Source organism: Tyto alba, unplaced genomic scaffold (assembly GCF_018691265.1).
Source record: "Tyto alba isolate M040663 unplaced genomic scaffold, T.alba_DEE_v4.0 Super-Scaffold_7, whole genome shotgun sequence".
NCBI lineage: Eukaryota > Metazoa > Chordata > Aves > Strigiformes > Tytonidae > Tyto > Tyto alba.
This window is the reverse complement of record NW_024881328.1, coordinates 6,492,906-6,508,007: the sequence shown is the minus strand read 5'-3', so window position 1 is coordinate 6,508,007 and position 15,102 is coordinate 6,492,906. Positions and strand designations below refer to the sequence as shown.

The 15,102-nt window shown below is 33.6% G+C and overlaps 1 protein-coding gene across 1 annotated transcript in view; it reads right to left on the bottom strand.

Moving 5' to 3' along the window:
- Positions 1–15,102, bottom strand: part of LRP1B (LDL receptor related protein 1B) — a 754,159-nt gene that overhangs the window by 72,309 nt on the left and 666,748 nt on the right. The window contains exons 65-68 of the mRNA XM_042808487.1: positions 14,413–14,532; positions 9,768–9,884; positions 1,660–1,766; positions 864–993 (exon numbers count right to left, since the gene is read on the bottom strand). Of these exons, the coding sequence (XP_042664421.1) occupies positions 864–993; positions 1,660–1,766; positions 9,768–9,884; positions 14,413–14,532 (474 nt within the window). The remainder of the gene's footprint in view (positions 1–863; positions 994–1,659; positions 1,767–9,767; positions 9,885–14,412; positions 14,533–15,102) is intronic.

Genomic DNA, 15,102 nt, shown 5'->3' with positions numbered 1-15,102 from the left:
TAAGTAAATTGTATAATGATAGTGAAAGTATGTTTGTGTTTTATTACTGAGAAATTTCTTTGTGTGTTTTCCTTATGCTGGGTAACAATGGTAACTACACATATACACATATACACAGAAAGAGTATATTTAAAAAATTGTATTCTTTAAAATGGGCTTAGGGTTTGGCTATAGTTATGTATGTGCTTATAATTAAATAAGCTAAATTTACAAGAAACCATGGTTTTAGAAAATATACATTATTACAATTAAAAAAAATACATATTAATCAGTTTTATTTAACATACAGGTGGATATTTTTGTCATATTGTAAATCAGGGGAGTTTTGTCATAAGCTTCTATCAGTTGCATCCATCTAGATGAAGCTTACCAAAAGCTTAGGAAGATTTCTGCAAAAATAACTGCATTTTCCAAAACAGTAAAAAGGAAATAAAACAATAACAACAAAAATAATAATTTACTAGAGAAAACCTTTGCGTAAGGACTATTAAACACTGAATGAACACCACAAAGCAAAACAACCCCAGAGAACCTTTAGCATTATGCCAAGATTTATTGTTGTTTTCAGAGCAGAATTTTATATGGTGAGTATATATCATTAAATTATATTTCAATATAATTAAATTAAATACTATTCCCCCTACAAGCGTCATATGGCATAGCTGTACCTAAGTGGGTTTTTCAAAACACAAATAGGAAGACACAATGAAACACATTCAAAAGATAAAGCATTTCAGATTTCTTTGCAATCCTCACTACTTCAAGTGCCCAAGGAATCTTGATTTTTTGATTTATTTTCTCCTTGTTTCATTCTAATTTATTCCTTGCTTCATTTTATTTCTTAGCATTATTTAAAACAATACCTGGTTCACAATTTTTCTCGTCATCCCCAAGTTTGCAGTCTTCATGACCATCACATTTCCATTTTGCTGATATGCACTGACCATTGGAACACTGGAATTGGTCTCTTGAACAGCCTGTTTCACAATACCTCTGGTACAATAAAAACAACATATATACAAGAATAAGAGTTTAATATAAACATTGGTAAATATACAGCTGATCACAGAAGTTACAGCCTATACTCCTCCACACTATGAAATACAGCAATGCCCTGTGAAAGAAAATGTATTTGTAGAAATGATTCATGAGAGGTGGCTGGCACCCTTGAAGAAGGTGGGAAGCACCTGAGATCCAGCACTGGCAGGAAAGGGGAAGGGACAGAAGGGATAGGTAAGAACAGGAAAACAGCAAAGCAATATCCAGTGAGCTTCAACACAACAAACAGTCTACATTGTTTTCTCAAAAAAACTCACAATCCAAACCAAACCAAACCAAACCAAACCACTCTTGTGTGTAGAAAGAGTGGTTTCCCAACGAGGACAAAATATTTTCAGGATGGGAAGAGGTCTAGATCATTGCTGGGACAAAAAGATGCAGACTATTGTTAAATATAACTTGATTCTATTTGCATGTTCACTTTTTAGGGTAAGTATTTCAGTAGCTTTCATTTTAATTTAGTAAAGATATTTGTATATATGGATTCATGTGTTGAATTCCTGTTGCTGTTTTTTAAAATATTCCTATGCATGAATCCATTCTCCAACAATAGATAACTACTAATTTTCTAAAGAAATATTTTTCCTGGAAGAAGCCTACCTCATCTGAGCCATCTGCACAGTCATAGTCTCCATCGCACCAGAATCTTGCTGAAACACAGTCTCCATTTGCACAAAGAAAGTCTTTCAAAGTGCATGTTTGAGGCTCTGAATAAAGAAAAGTAACAACCCTAGGTTTATTAGCATTTCCATAAAATATTTTATACATAAACCCCCCAAATCAATCAGTGAACTACTATAACAAAGTCAAAACCACTAACTTGAAAACTATATATTTTTTCTGTAGGATTTTGTTTCATAACATTTTATAACTAAATTTCCTTTACATATAGTAAGATAGTAATGAAAATACTTTCATTTCTGTTCTGTCAAATTTCTCCAGAAGATTATGTGATGCTGAATATATAAATACTTATTTCAATTAATGTATGTTATTACAGATTTTGTGAGATATGTACCATAGACTAGAAATTCATTGTGCACCTGTTAATATCTAACATCATTAGAACTAACCAGATCTTTGACTTTCCATCACACAATAGCTTACCGTTTATCACATACCTTTTAGCATATATGTGTGTGTCAAGACTCAGCTTCCCCTGTGCTAAGCATTCAGGGGAACAGTATTGAGATGGTAAATGGAATGCCAAAGAGGTAAGGTTTAGAGTTTCAAGTAAAATCTATTTTCCAGAAATTAAGTATGTGAGGAAGCATGACAATAATCCACTGAACTAAATACTGACAAGACTGTTAGGGAGATTTAACAGAATGAGAACACAGTGAGTTGCAAAAGTCAATGGACAGTATACTTTCACTACTGTCAGCATGTTAGAAAACACAGAAATGGGGGAGGAAAAAAAAAAAAAAAAAGATAAGGATGGCATTTCCAGTAATTTTAGGGAAACAGAAGGGAGATGTTAAATGTTAAAAAGAATCTAAGGAGCTTACAGATGGATAGGAGACAGTAAAGGTTGGAAGGTAAGTGGAATATTTTGTGATAAATGGGTATGTCATTCTACTCCCTGGGAAGAAACGAAACACAGGGAGGTCTTGAGTCATTATAAAATGTATGCACAATAAAGGGAAAAAGTAGATGTAAAATTAGTTCAAGTTATAGGCAATGCAAACAGGAGAAGCAGGCCGCAGGGAGTGATGGAGTAATCCTGAGAAGGTGAGATTGGCTGTTTCAGCCTATTTATTTCACTGTCTGCACAGCCCTGTGTCTTCGCTGCTGCTGCCACAAAAACACTGGCAAGGGGATCAACATGGAAGATTCCCCCAGCAGAATGCTATATGGTTTCCTCCTGAGAATGACGACCATTACAAAGACATTGGAAAAAATCAAGTTAATGTCTGGACATTGGACCGTTAGATTAAATGAAGGTATAGAAGTAGTGAGGACTGAGACAGAATTAAGTCTCCACATGTAATTTAGACTTTGGCAGACTTTAGAGCTTTGGGAAAGCAGGACTGAAAAAGCAAATAAGGATTATTTGTGGGATTATTTACATCATAGTAAACATTGCAGTACACAAATAACATAAAATCAAGAATAAGTATTAATTAGTAAGATCTTTTTAACAGAGAGATGGGAAAAGAGTTCAGGCAAATGGTAAATGACAGTTACTAAATCAACAGACAAAGGGTAAAAAAGAAAGAGACCGAGAGCAGACAGTAGCAATGGACAGTGATGGGCTGGGTAATGCTAGAGGGTCCTTTTGCTAGTTATGGAAGGTGGAAGCATGAATGCTTTTGAAAAATGTACCAGAGTGATCAAGGATAGCAAACACAGAATTAGAGGCTTCCAACTGAGAAGAATTTGGTAAATACCAGCATGAGAACATACTAGACATGAGTTGCACTGATCTAAGGTAAAGTTGAACTTTTTTTTTTTTTTTTTTCTGGATTTATAAAAATCAAAAACTGTTTCAATAAAGTAATAGTTTTAATGAACCTTTCACTTCATAAAAAAATTCAGAATTACCCTGTTTGAAAGTTTTTAAGGGAAATTTCATTTTTCAGGTAGGAGCAACTTTTCATTTTGAAGTTGTAGGAAGGGCATAATAAAACCAGATCTACAGCAATTGCATCAGTTCTCCAGCAATATTATACTTAAACACATCAAAGGTTAGCATTTATATGGATTCTTAGATTATATACCTATTACTTTGAATTTTTTTCAAAGCATACCTCATTGTATAAACGTTAGCAAATCACTAACATTTGATTCTTCTTGTCAACAGGCCAGGAGGAGGAAGTTCATGATATGATAAATTACATAAAAGAAACAATTTGTGGAAAAAGTAATTCACATGCAAATAAACATTTGTCATATTTCTATACTGATTTGCAAAATAGAAGCAAATACACTTTCTGTACTGCTAATGAATTATTTATAAACAGAGATTTGATTCTGGAAAAATGTACACAAGAAGCTAACTTCTCAATTCTCTGTTTGCAAGACATATTTCTTCTGCTGCTGGAATACATCTCTGTGATTTACATATGAATACAGAAGAGTACTTTCCCATCAGTGCTCAGACTGTTAGTGAAAGGAGTAAGTATTAATAGACTTCAGTATAACCAATGAAGGACAGCAACCTTCAGCTTCTGCTTTATAAAAGCACTGAAACTCCTTCCTAGGAAAACCATTTTTGAATTATTAGAAAGCATTTTATTTGAAGCACAGCATGTAAGATGATCTACCACTTCCAAATTTTAAAGTCTGGAAATAATCTGTAGAGCCAACAGACATTTTTCATCAACTTAAATGGTAGCAAGAGAAGGATCTCATGAGAAACATTTCAAATGATTTAATATTTGGGTTCAGTTTTGCATTTAATAGGCATAGATATCGCACTAAGTCTTGAATTGAAAGGATTTTTTATGAGACTGATGTACGGATATACAAGTCTGAGTGGAAAAAAAAAAACCAGATTTTTTTTTCTTAAAACAGGATATGAAGTTCAAACTTCTAGTGTATTTTTTACCTGTATTTGTACAGGATAAATATGTCTGTTTCCTGTGAGTATTCTATGTCTTGTAACAGCTGTTAGAAAACAAACTTTTAGAGAGACTAATTTATGTAATAGGAAAGGTGGAACTTGCACATAGAAAAGGAAGTAATAGCAATACAAACATGGGATAGGAGCACCTCAACCAAAAGGAGTTAGAAGTGTACATTGACCTCTTGATTTATTCTGGCATTTGGCAGCAGATCACAAGGATTTAGAGGAATTAGAGGACATACTTAGGCCACACATTCTTGTGAGGAATGCGTATTCATCAGATCTACTACTAGATAGTTGTATTGGAGTTGAAATCTTTCAATAAGCCAAGCCAAAGCATCCAATATGATGCATCCACATGACATCAGTGAAACAGTATCACCACGGTAGTGTGAGTTAACCCTTAAGGGCTGCTAAGTCACACACAGCCACTCAGAAAGGTAAAAGTTCAAAAACTTGTGGGTTGAGATAAAGACAGTTTAATAGGTAAAGCAAAAGCTGCATGCACAAGCGAAGCAAAATAATTCATTCACTACTTCCCATTGGCCAGCTGCTGTTTAGCTGCTTCCAGGAAAGCAGGGCTTCATGATCTGTAATGGTCTTGGGAAGATAAATGACATAACTATGAACATCCCTTCTTCCTCCTTCTTTTCCCCAACTTTTTACTGCTAACCATGATGCCATATGGTATGGAATATCCCTTTGGTCATTTGGGGTCAGCTGTCCCAGCAGTGTGCCCTCCCAAATTCTTGTGCAACCCCAGCCTCCTCACTGGTAGGGCAGCATGAAAAACAGAAAAGGCCTTGATACTGTGCAAGCACTGTTCATTAACAGCTAAGACATCGGTCTGTCTCCAACACTGTTTTGGTCACAAATCCAAAACACAGCACCATAGGAGCTACTATGAAGAAAATTAAATCTACTCCAGCCAAAAACAATACGACAAAATGGAAGAAGAGGAAAAAGCAAAACCACCTGTCCTTATAATACTCCATTACAGTACTGCTAAAAACAATAACACGGTCCATCCTGCAGAATTAATGCCACTACACAAGATAATTCAAGTGGTCATAGGTGGGGATTTTTCATATATTTAAAGTGGCATTAAATGTAGATTTTCTTCACTTACTTAATTTCAGTTACTTAGCATTGTATTTCACCAAAACAAAGACAACACTTGTTCTTTGTTAATCTAGGCATAAGAGTAGTAGGTGTACATGAAAGGAGATATCTTTTGTACACATCATTTTATCATACTAAAGTAGTGTACTTGCCTTTGGCTAGCACTGACACCCAGCTGCTCTTAGAAAACTGACACTAGCCGTTGTTTGACTTGCACCAAATCAGCTGAGCCTTAAGCAATGTAAAGAATGTGAATTTACAGTACCATCCACTCCAAATTTACTGAAGATGACATTATGAGAAATTTCATCTCAGTTTCTTTAAATATGCTGGCTTAAAACATTTTCGCTTAAACACTAAATAATCGCTAGTTCTCATTGCATTTGTGATACAGACTTATCCCAGGGCAAAATTAACTAATTTGTTTTCTTGACAACTTGTAGGAGCAACTAAGCATCATTGAGAAGATTCTCTAGCAACAGTAATATTTTTACAGTGATTGAATTCATGTCTTTCCACAGCATTATTACATTTGCTTTGCTTCAATGTTTACAGTGTATTATATTTTCTTTAATTACATTCAATAAAACATTACTGGTGCCTTCTTTTCAGCAAGAGTAAGATAGTCATTACTGTGGAATTTTCCTTTTTTGAAGCTCCCTGAGAGAAAAATATAATTTTTGATCTAATATATTTAAAACAAACAAACAAACAAACCAACCCACAAAATCCAAAAGCAAATTCCCTAGATATTAACTCAGAAGGGTTAAAAATGCTTTGCTTAGTGCTAACTCAGTATGGACCCATAACCTTCCTAACAACTTTAACTTATATGTTAGGGTGCAAATACAGTTAAAGAACAATAGACTGTAAAACAAATACAGTTAAATAACAAAGTCATAACAGGCACAATTATTTGCATTATACCACTAATAATTTTTCACACTGTGAGAGCTGACTTGTAATTCCCCTAAACAGGGACTGGGAAAAACAGGGGCTGAGAAAAACAGCCTGAGAAAGAGATAAGGGGTGGGGGGGAGCAGAGGCCCTCCAAGCAGAGGACTGCCTCACTCGCAAGTAACGAAACTATAGTCATGGGGTGGATAATGTGGAGTCTGGAGCTGGTAAGGCGGCCTGGTTAGCACAGGATGCAGCTGGAACAGGGAGTCGTGTGAAGGCAGGACGGCTCTGCTCTGATGCAGCTTGGAAAGTTTCAAGGGCCACCTGCCCAGTGAATGGTCTTTGCTTCCTTATCCGTGAAACGCATATTAAAGTTGACACCCCTGCATATACTAATGGAGATTAACAAGATCATGCTAATGACATCATCCCATGAAGCACCTTACCCCTTCCCATACACGTGATAAGGTAGGTATGTGGGTCGACCCAGGGGACGGGCCCAAGGAAACTGTGTATAAATTGGAGGGGGCAAGGGCATGGTGTGGAATGAAAGGGAGCAAGCAATAGATAGAAAGGAGTCAAGCAAACTAGAGGGATGCATGGTGATCTCAATTTCTCTCTTCTCTCTCTCTTCTTTTTTTTTCCCCTTTTCCCCTCTTACCATTAGGTAATGCAAGACATACTATATCGCTTGCCATAATTTGTTATATACTTAGCCAATTATCATGTATCCAAATAATACATTGTGGGAAATTATAAATGTCTGTGCATGGACTTTGAGACTTGTCATACTGTTGTCCACTCTACTGGAGATTTACAATTATAACTCACTTGTCCCCCTTGTTTGAGCAGGACGTGACACACCCCCATATGTGATATTTCTTAACATGAATTTTGTTTCATTTCTGATAACTTCACCAGGATGCTGTGTGTGCATACAAAGAAACTATATAGAGAAATGTAAATACTTGAGCTGAATTTCTGTAATTCAATGAATTCATTCTGCATTCTTGAGAAACAACTCATTTTCTGATACAGCTGCCTGACAAGCCCTTTGTATATTCACATATAGTATGAATAACTTATTGTAATATGCAATGTAATATATTTTGTTAAATGCTTTTGAAGTTCTAATTTCATACATATTTGTTTCATTACACTTTATTCTATAAGTGACTTCACAGCCTATGAAGAATTTTATGTATCTATTTCAAAAAACTGAAGAGTATTATGTATTTTCCCAATGCTTCCAAGATTTTGAATTTTACAACTGTGTCAGCCTACTGTATTTAATTTAAACAGTAAAATATAGAATTCAATGGTTAGAAGTGAAATATGAATCTGATATGCTAAAGAAAATGAAAAAAAGCTAACACAAACTACAGTTCACCACTCCAGCCTTTAATTTGATGCACTGACTATTTCTGTGTACTCTCAACTCACTAATTCCATCAATTACAATTAACTACAGATTTCTTTATCTGCAAGTCTAGAGAATGACCAAGAACCAAATATATAACCTAATTATTTATGGGAACAGAAAGATGGCAAGCTTAATACATATTAAAAAAAAAAAAAAAAAGAGGATAGATGATTGCTTCCTCATTATTTGAACTCTTTTTTTTTAAAATTCACTTTGCACTATGATAATCTAAATTTTAAGGAATAAAATTATTAATATGGGATGATAAATAAATCCCACTTCACACATGGCAAATTTCAAATAAGATGCTTGACACTTATTTTGCAGATAACAATAATGATTTGTAGAAGTTTCTTTTTATTTTTTTAATTTTTACATTTTAAAAATATTATCTACTCATGTAGATTAATGCCACTACAGCAAAACTATATCTCTTCATTTGATTTTTCCATGAGAATAAAAGAACATAATTTATTGGTATTTATAAGATAAATGAAAACACAAGAATCCCACTGGCACTAATAATCAATTCCTAAGTAAAATCTCCCACAAAGTTAAGAAAGCTTTTGTGTATCAAACCCTCCCCATAGGTATAACAATAAATGGCTCTGAGTTAATATGAGCCCCATGACATTATCCCCTTTAGATGAAACACTTGCGTATGAAAACTACAGCAATATTGCTTGCAGTAACTCACAATGTTTCCAAAGGTAGGTAGTAATTAAAAAGGAGACACATCTACTTTAACCTTTCAAGAAGAATGAGCTAGTCTTCAGACATCCCGTACCTACGGACACCGTGTCTCAAATTGGAGAAAGCGGCAGACAGCATGTACTCCAATTTAGAATACCTAATTTATTAAGCTTTCTAGGTCATTACCTTGAAGATACTAAATATACATTCATGATATATAATCAGGAATATGCATTCATGATTATCTACACAAGATATTAGTTTATTGTATTTCTAAGTACACTAGAAAAAAAGGATGAGAAATTGTCAACTAAAGTGAATGTACTTCAGAACTATTTGTGGTATTTCCCTCTTGAAATATTTTATAAAGACAAAGATTATGAGATAAAGTCATTAAGAATTTGTCATTTCTCCCTGAGAACCAGATCTAAATTAACTCACTGAAAGTGGTATTACAGAGATTTATTAGGCATTCAGGTTCCTCATAGGTAGGAGAGAGCTGAGTTACTTTGCATAACAATATCTACTTCTTAATGTGATTAAGTATTATAGAAATGGACATCTCACAATACAAAACAAAGCAAATCGTCTCAGGAATATAATGAATCTAATGGGCAGGTAGTGATTGATCAAACTTTATTGTTAACAAACGTCTATCACTGAGCAGTTTTTATGATTCTTATCTAGAGATAGGAAATGTAGTATATAATGTTGGCAAAGGTAAGATAATTGTAATTTATTTTTAATTCATCATATTATTGAGAAGTTATAGGTCAAACATTTTTGCATAGCTGATACAGAATTACAGCTCTTTACAAAAATGAATAAAATTGGACAATTTCGGCAAGGGACATTTTCAATTCTGATCAACTGATTTTCAGTAGCTCCAATGGCATTGTATAAAAACACACGTGCAGTTTATCAAAATTGAAAAGTTTCCTTTTACACATTGTTAAACTGACTCCACACCTTATGACATGTACTTAGATAAAAGTTACTTACTACAGTTTTCTTCATCAGAATTATCACCACAGTCATTTTGGCTGTCACATCTCCAGTGATCTGGAATACAGTTGTTGTTTTTGCACTGGAATTCATGAGGCCCACAAGTTTTTTTATCTGTAATTAAGATGAATATAATTTACATCATTGCAGATAAAGAGTCAAAAAGGGAAAGACTGCTACTAAACAGTGACATGACAATATTGCTAGATACATTTAAAAGGAAGCAACCATAATACTTGAAATGTTACTTTCAGAAATAATTTATTTTTCATATCACATTCTTTAAGATTATATTTATTAATTTATATAAAAATAGATATGCTTATAAATTTAATGATAAAATTCAAATATGAACTGTATCCACTGTCATTTAAAGTAAAAAATATGAAATTCAGAAATGATAACACGTTAGTTTGAAGAGAGGTTATTATTGCACTGAATCTCAAAAACTGTACTGACTTTAATTTATCTGTAAGACTGGTTTACAAATGCTCAGATCACGGTAAACCACAACAATATTTATTTGAAATAGATGTATTTCTCAAAAATTATGTCTGCATATAATAATTTAGGGCTAATCATACCTGACAGAAAACTTTTTCTTTTAACTTACATTTTTCACCTTCTTGTGTCTTGGACTGGAAGCCTACTTATACAAAGTAAAGTATTATAAAGCATATAATGCTAAACTGAGATTAAGTTTTTTCATGCAGTAAATTTTCAGTGAGCTTTCCTGTTTACAGAGTAGCATTGTTGGCAAAGCTTCTTGGAGATGCGTGAACATCCTGAACTCCTCCAGCTGGAAGGAACTGCCTCTATGTTTTATTTATATTTTTTATTTCGTGAGTAATTCATTCAGGTTCTAAGAACTGAGATGAAATGAAGTAAATTAAAAAGTTATCAGTGACATATTATTTGAAAAAAAGTTTGCTTTGTAAAAGCCTCTATGACATATTTAAAATTACATGTCACTGTGATGATATTTCAATAGAAATTTTTAAAATTTCCATTAGGCTATTTCATAACATGTCAGTTCAAACTGCATTCTGCTATCATGACAACTCGATGAGTTCTAATAACTGGCAGAATGAAGGAGGACTGAAATACTAGCTTAAATCAATGTGCTACCCCTGCCTGTGAAATGGAAAGGACCACAAGTTAGAAGCATTTGATCTGATGTTATGTCCCAAACCACTGCTGTTTGTATTTTGTTTTAGATGTGTTTCTGAAACTAGAGTGATAAATCAAAAGTACATTTGAGTATCAAGAAGATGGAGGTAAAGGGCTATGCAGCTCAGTTGTGTAGGCTCAAAAATTTGGTAATTACAATACTGCCTTTTCCATTTGTTCCTTATTCTCTGCCAATATCATGATTGTAAGTAGTTTTCTCCCAAAACACGTTTTCCTACGATCTTTCTCAAGATGACAGTCTATGACATTTCAATCATGACATTTCAAATATTTGCACTGGCAAGCAGTTAAAAAATATTTAACATTACAAAACATATTTCCCCCACTCCTCCCCCTCAAAAAAGAAGACACTCTTGTATGTTGTTTCTTTATTTCTGCACATGACCGTTTCAAACCAGAAATTCATCCTATATTTATTAAAGTATTTCTAGTAAAGCCTACAATCTCCCATTAAGATACCTATCCACCAAATGAGTTCTAAAGACTAATGACAGATTATATTCTATTTATCCTTCCATATTAAATAGAAATACCAAGATCTAATCTGTAATACAGAGGAGCCAGAGATGACATCCCTTCATTTCAGCTACATGCTAGGATGAAGAGGACATGCAATATATCTTTTCTTATTCTTCATAGAGAATTATCTAAGTTCTCAAGGATGTTAAATCCATTTTCTAGCATTGCCTCTTTACACTTGTGAAGAAAGGCTAGATTTTGTTTTTTAATTTATCCGAGTGTAGTCAAACCTTGTGATTAACACTTGAATCTTTCTCTTCTTACTCTATTTTTACCAAACACAAAGGAATATATATTTTTTTTAATAGAAAATATTTTGCTAGTTTGTAAGGCTCTCTCCACAAATCTGTAAACTTTATTCTTCCTTTAGGTTGACTGATCTCTCATAGCAGCTTACACTTGACAATGTCTTACAAACCTGATTTGTTTGACTTGTATTTCCATCTTAATGTTAATGAGAGACCAGGAAAACACTAGGATACTAGAACTAAAATATAACTGGGAAAGTTGTGTAATTGATATCTGATCTTCAAGAAAGACAGATTTGCTCAACTAAAAGGAAACTGCAAAACCTTCTTTTTTTTTTTTTTAATTGTGAAATGCTGAAAAGCACACACCGGTTCACATAAATTCTGATATTGCTGTCTTCAACACTAAATTACTTTCCATTTTTTCTCAAAATGAGACCACCTTAGAACATAAAAGTTCAGATAGGAACGGTACAAAGGCAAAGAAGTAAGTACTGATAACTCAACTTTCATATTTCTCTCTTCAAATTATTATTAAGACATTCATTGATCTACTGTAACAGGCAAAGGCCTCTTAGAAATTTGTGTGACCGCCTGAGGTAGCAGCTAGTTGGTTGGGATTCATCTTTTGTGCATAACAAACTAGGACTTTATTTTACAAATAATGCTAAATGAATGTGAAGAAAATAAAATGAAGTCTTAAATGGATACAAACCAAAACACACCTCAAAATATTACATATGCGCCCTAAAAGCATTTTAATTCAAATATCAATCCCTATGACGTAAAACACTATTTTCCTACTAACTGCACTATATTGATGTTTGGGGATTTTAATTCCATATATGTGCATATTTGTGCACTTGTGTTTACATGTATGTGCCTGAGAGGGATAAATTCCAAAATGAAAAGTAACTCGCTTTTGATTGAGGATCAGATAGCTGTTCTAGAGCTTGGCAGGCTGTCACTGACACTGAATACAGGAAATTATGTCTGTTGAAGGAAGTTGTTTATATATTGAATCCTTCAACTGTCTCATCAAAAATACCTACTTTGACTCTTTAGGCTAAAAATAAAATTAATATTAAAAAAAGTGAGGAAGCAGAAAGCAGCATACTAATGTTGACACATTATTCTAATAAAGACCTGAAATACATATAACCTTTAAAGCAGGTTATAACCACTTTCCAAGACCATACAAAGCTTTCTTCAGATACTAACTCAAACAGGGCCTTTTTTCATGTAAAGTATTAAAGTTGTGAGCAAAGATTACCATAATCTAATGGCTTCTTTTAATTGCCTGGATAGAAAGCATGAATTAACTCTACCTACTGTTCTTTGAAATTTACCATACACTCATTAATAAACATACATTTCCTAATTGTACTTCAATTGTCTGAGTCAGAAAGTAACCACAGAAGACTAAATGCCTTCAGACTGCTTCTAACAAATTTAGTCAATATAGTATCTCAAATAACACACAGTGGCAGATGTTGACTAAGCAAAATACACATGAATATGAAGCACTTAAGCTAAAAACAGATTACCCTTTATACAAGTTTTGCATTGTAAGCATTTTAGAAATGAACTATAAAGGATAACAAGTTAGTATTAGCATCAACATATACAGATCTTTATTATACTCAGCTTGCAGCTTTAGAATTTAATTCTATCAAACTTTGTTCATAAAAATAACCATCTTTAAATTAAAAAAAAAATGCATCATGCCAAACCATGTTAAAACTAGTGCTATATTAAGGCCATTTAAACGTATTTCAAATGTTAAAAATAGCATTGAAAACTTTAAAATGTGATTAAACCCACCCTGTTCTTATCAGGGCTTAGTTGTCCTATGAGTACATAAGCATGTGTGGCATGGAGACTGTAAATATGGATAATTTGTTCTGTCTTCTCCAACACAAAACCTAAGAGCATTATAACTGTAGAGTTACGTTTGTGATCCAGCAATGAATCTTTAAAAAAGCAATGAAAGAAATTTTTGGATTCAAAACTAGTACTTATGTTTTAAAAAATCTGCCTCAGAGGGACAACACACTGTGGTTCTGGATATTGTGCAAAATTTGGCAGAAATTAGGTAGGGCTTGGTTTGGTAATGATCCCTGGAGACAATCTGCGTCCTTAAATTATCGAATTCAAGTACAGAAGTTTCATAAGTATCAAGGGTTCTTGGAAAAGTCCTATGGGGAGTCAAAGTTTGTGGAGTGGTGTTAGGACACATAATTCCCTGGAGCTCACAGAGAGAAGCAAAAGTTGGTCATGTCAAGTTGGCACCTCTTCTGGATCCTTCTGCACTGTCTTAACGAAGACCATTTGCAAATTATTACATGTTTCACTGTTCATGAACTCCAGCAGCGACAAAGTACGCATAATAAATTGACCAAAACTGGATCATAGTGTGAGAAAAATCAAGAATGTCACTACTTTCCAAGTGAGATACTCATTTACAGCTCCTGCCCATAAAGTACTAGTATAATATGAAGTTTATAGACTATTCCTATAAAGATCACCATTCTACAAGAGCTGTATGAGCCAGATACAGCTATCATATCAGACAGGTATTACCATACAATGAAAGAGGACATACTAACGGGGATGATTATTTCACTACTTTTTTCAAAAATCTCAAGCTACAGTAATATATTCAAAACCACTAGCATACTCACCACAGTTAGCTTCATCAGATCCATCAGCACAATCTGGGTCTTCATCACATACCCACAGTTTAGAAATGCAGTGTTTTGTTGTTTTACACTGGAAATGGTCTGGAGAACAACTGTTTTCAGCTTTAAATAAAAGGATTCCAAATTAAAACTAGAAATTTCTACTAATATTCAAAATATTTTTTTTAAAGAAAAAAATATTAAGGATTCAAAATTCAGACATTGGATATCTCCAGCATGGCTTACATAACTTCTGTAAGAAAACAGCATTCAGGGTTATATTGTTTATAATTTTGTCTTCTTTTTATGTAGTAGTTTATATACAACTGTAAGGTCTAATGAATCCAATAAACAAAGTGTCTGTTGTGATATTCTTTTAACAACAAATAGACTTACCAATGATGCAATCAAACCACTTTAGTAAAAAGCAGTCAGGCTTATTTTTTTTCTAACTTCCTAAAACACCAGTTAGCAGTTCTGAAAGTCATTTTGAAGGACTAAGGCAGATCTTAATGCTTTGATTGAAAAGGTAATCAAAATTATGTACAATTTTGGTGAAAATATGTGCTCTCTGTTAAAAGAAGCCATGGATAAATGGTAGGAAAGGTGTGACAATTATTTCGCTTTGGACAATTATTTAATTTTATCAGTTTAGCATAACAATTCTTTGAATGAATCCTACAGCGAGATAAA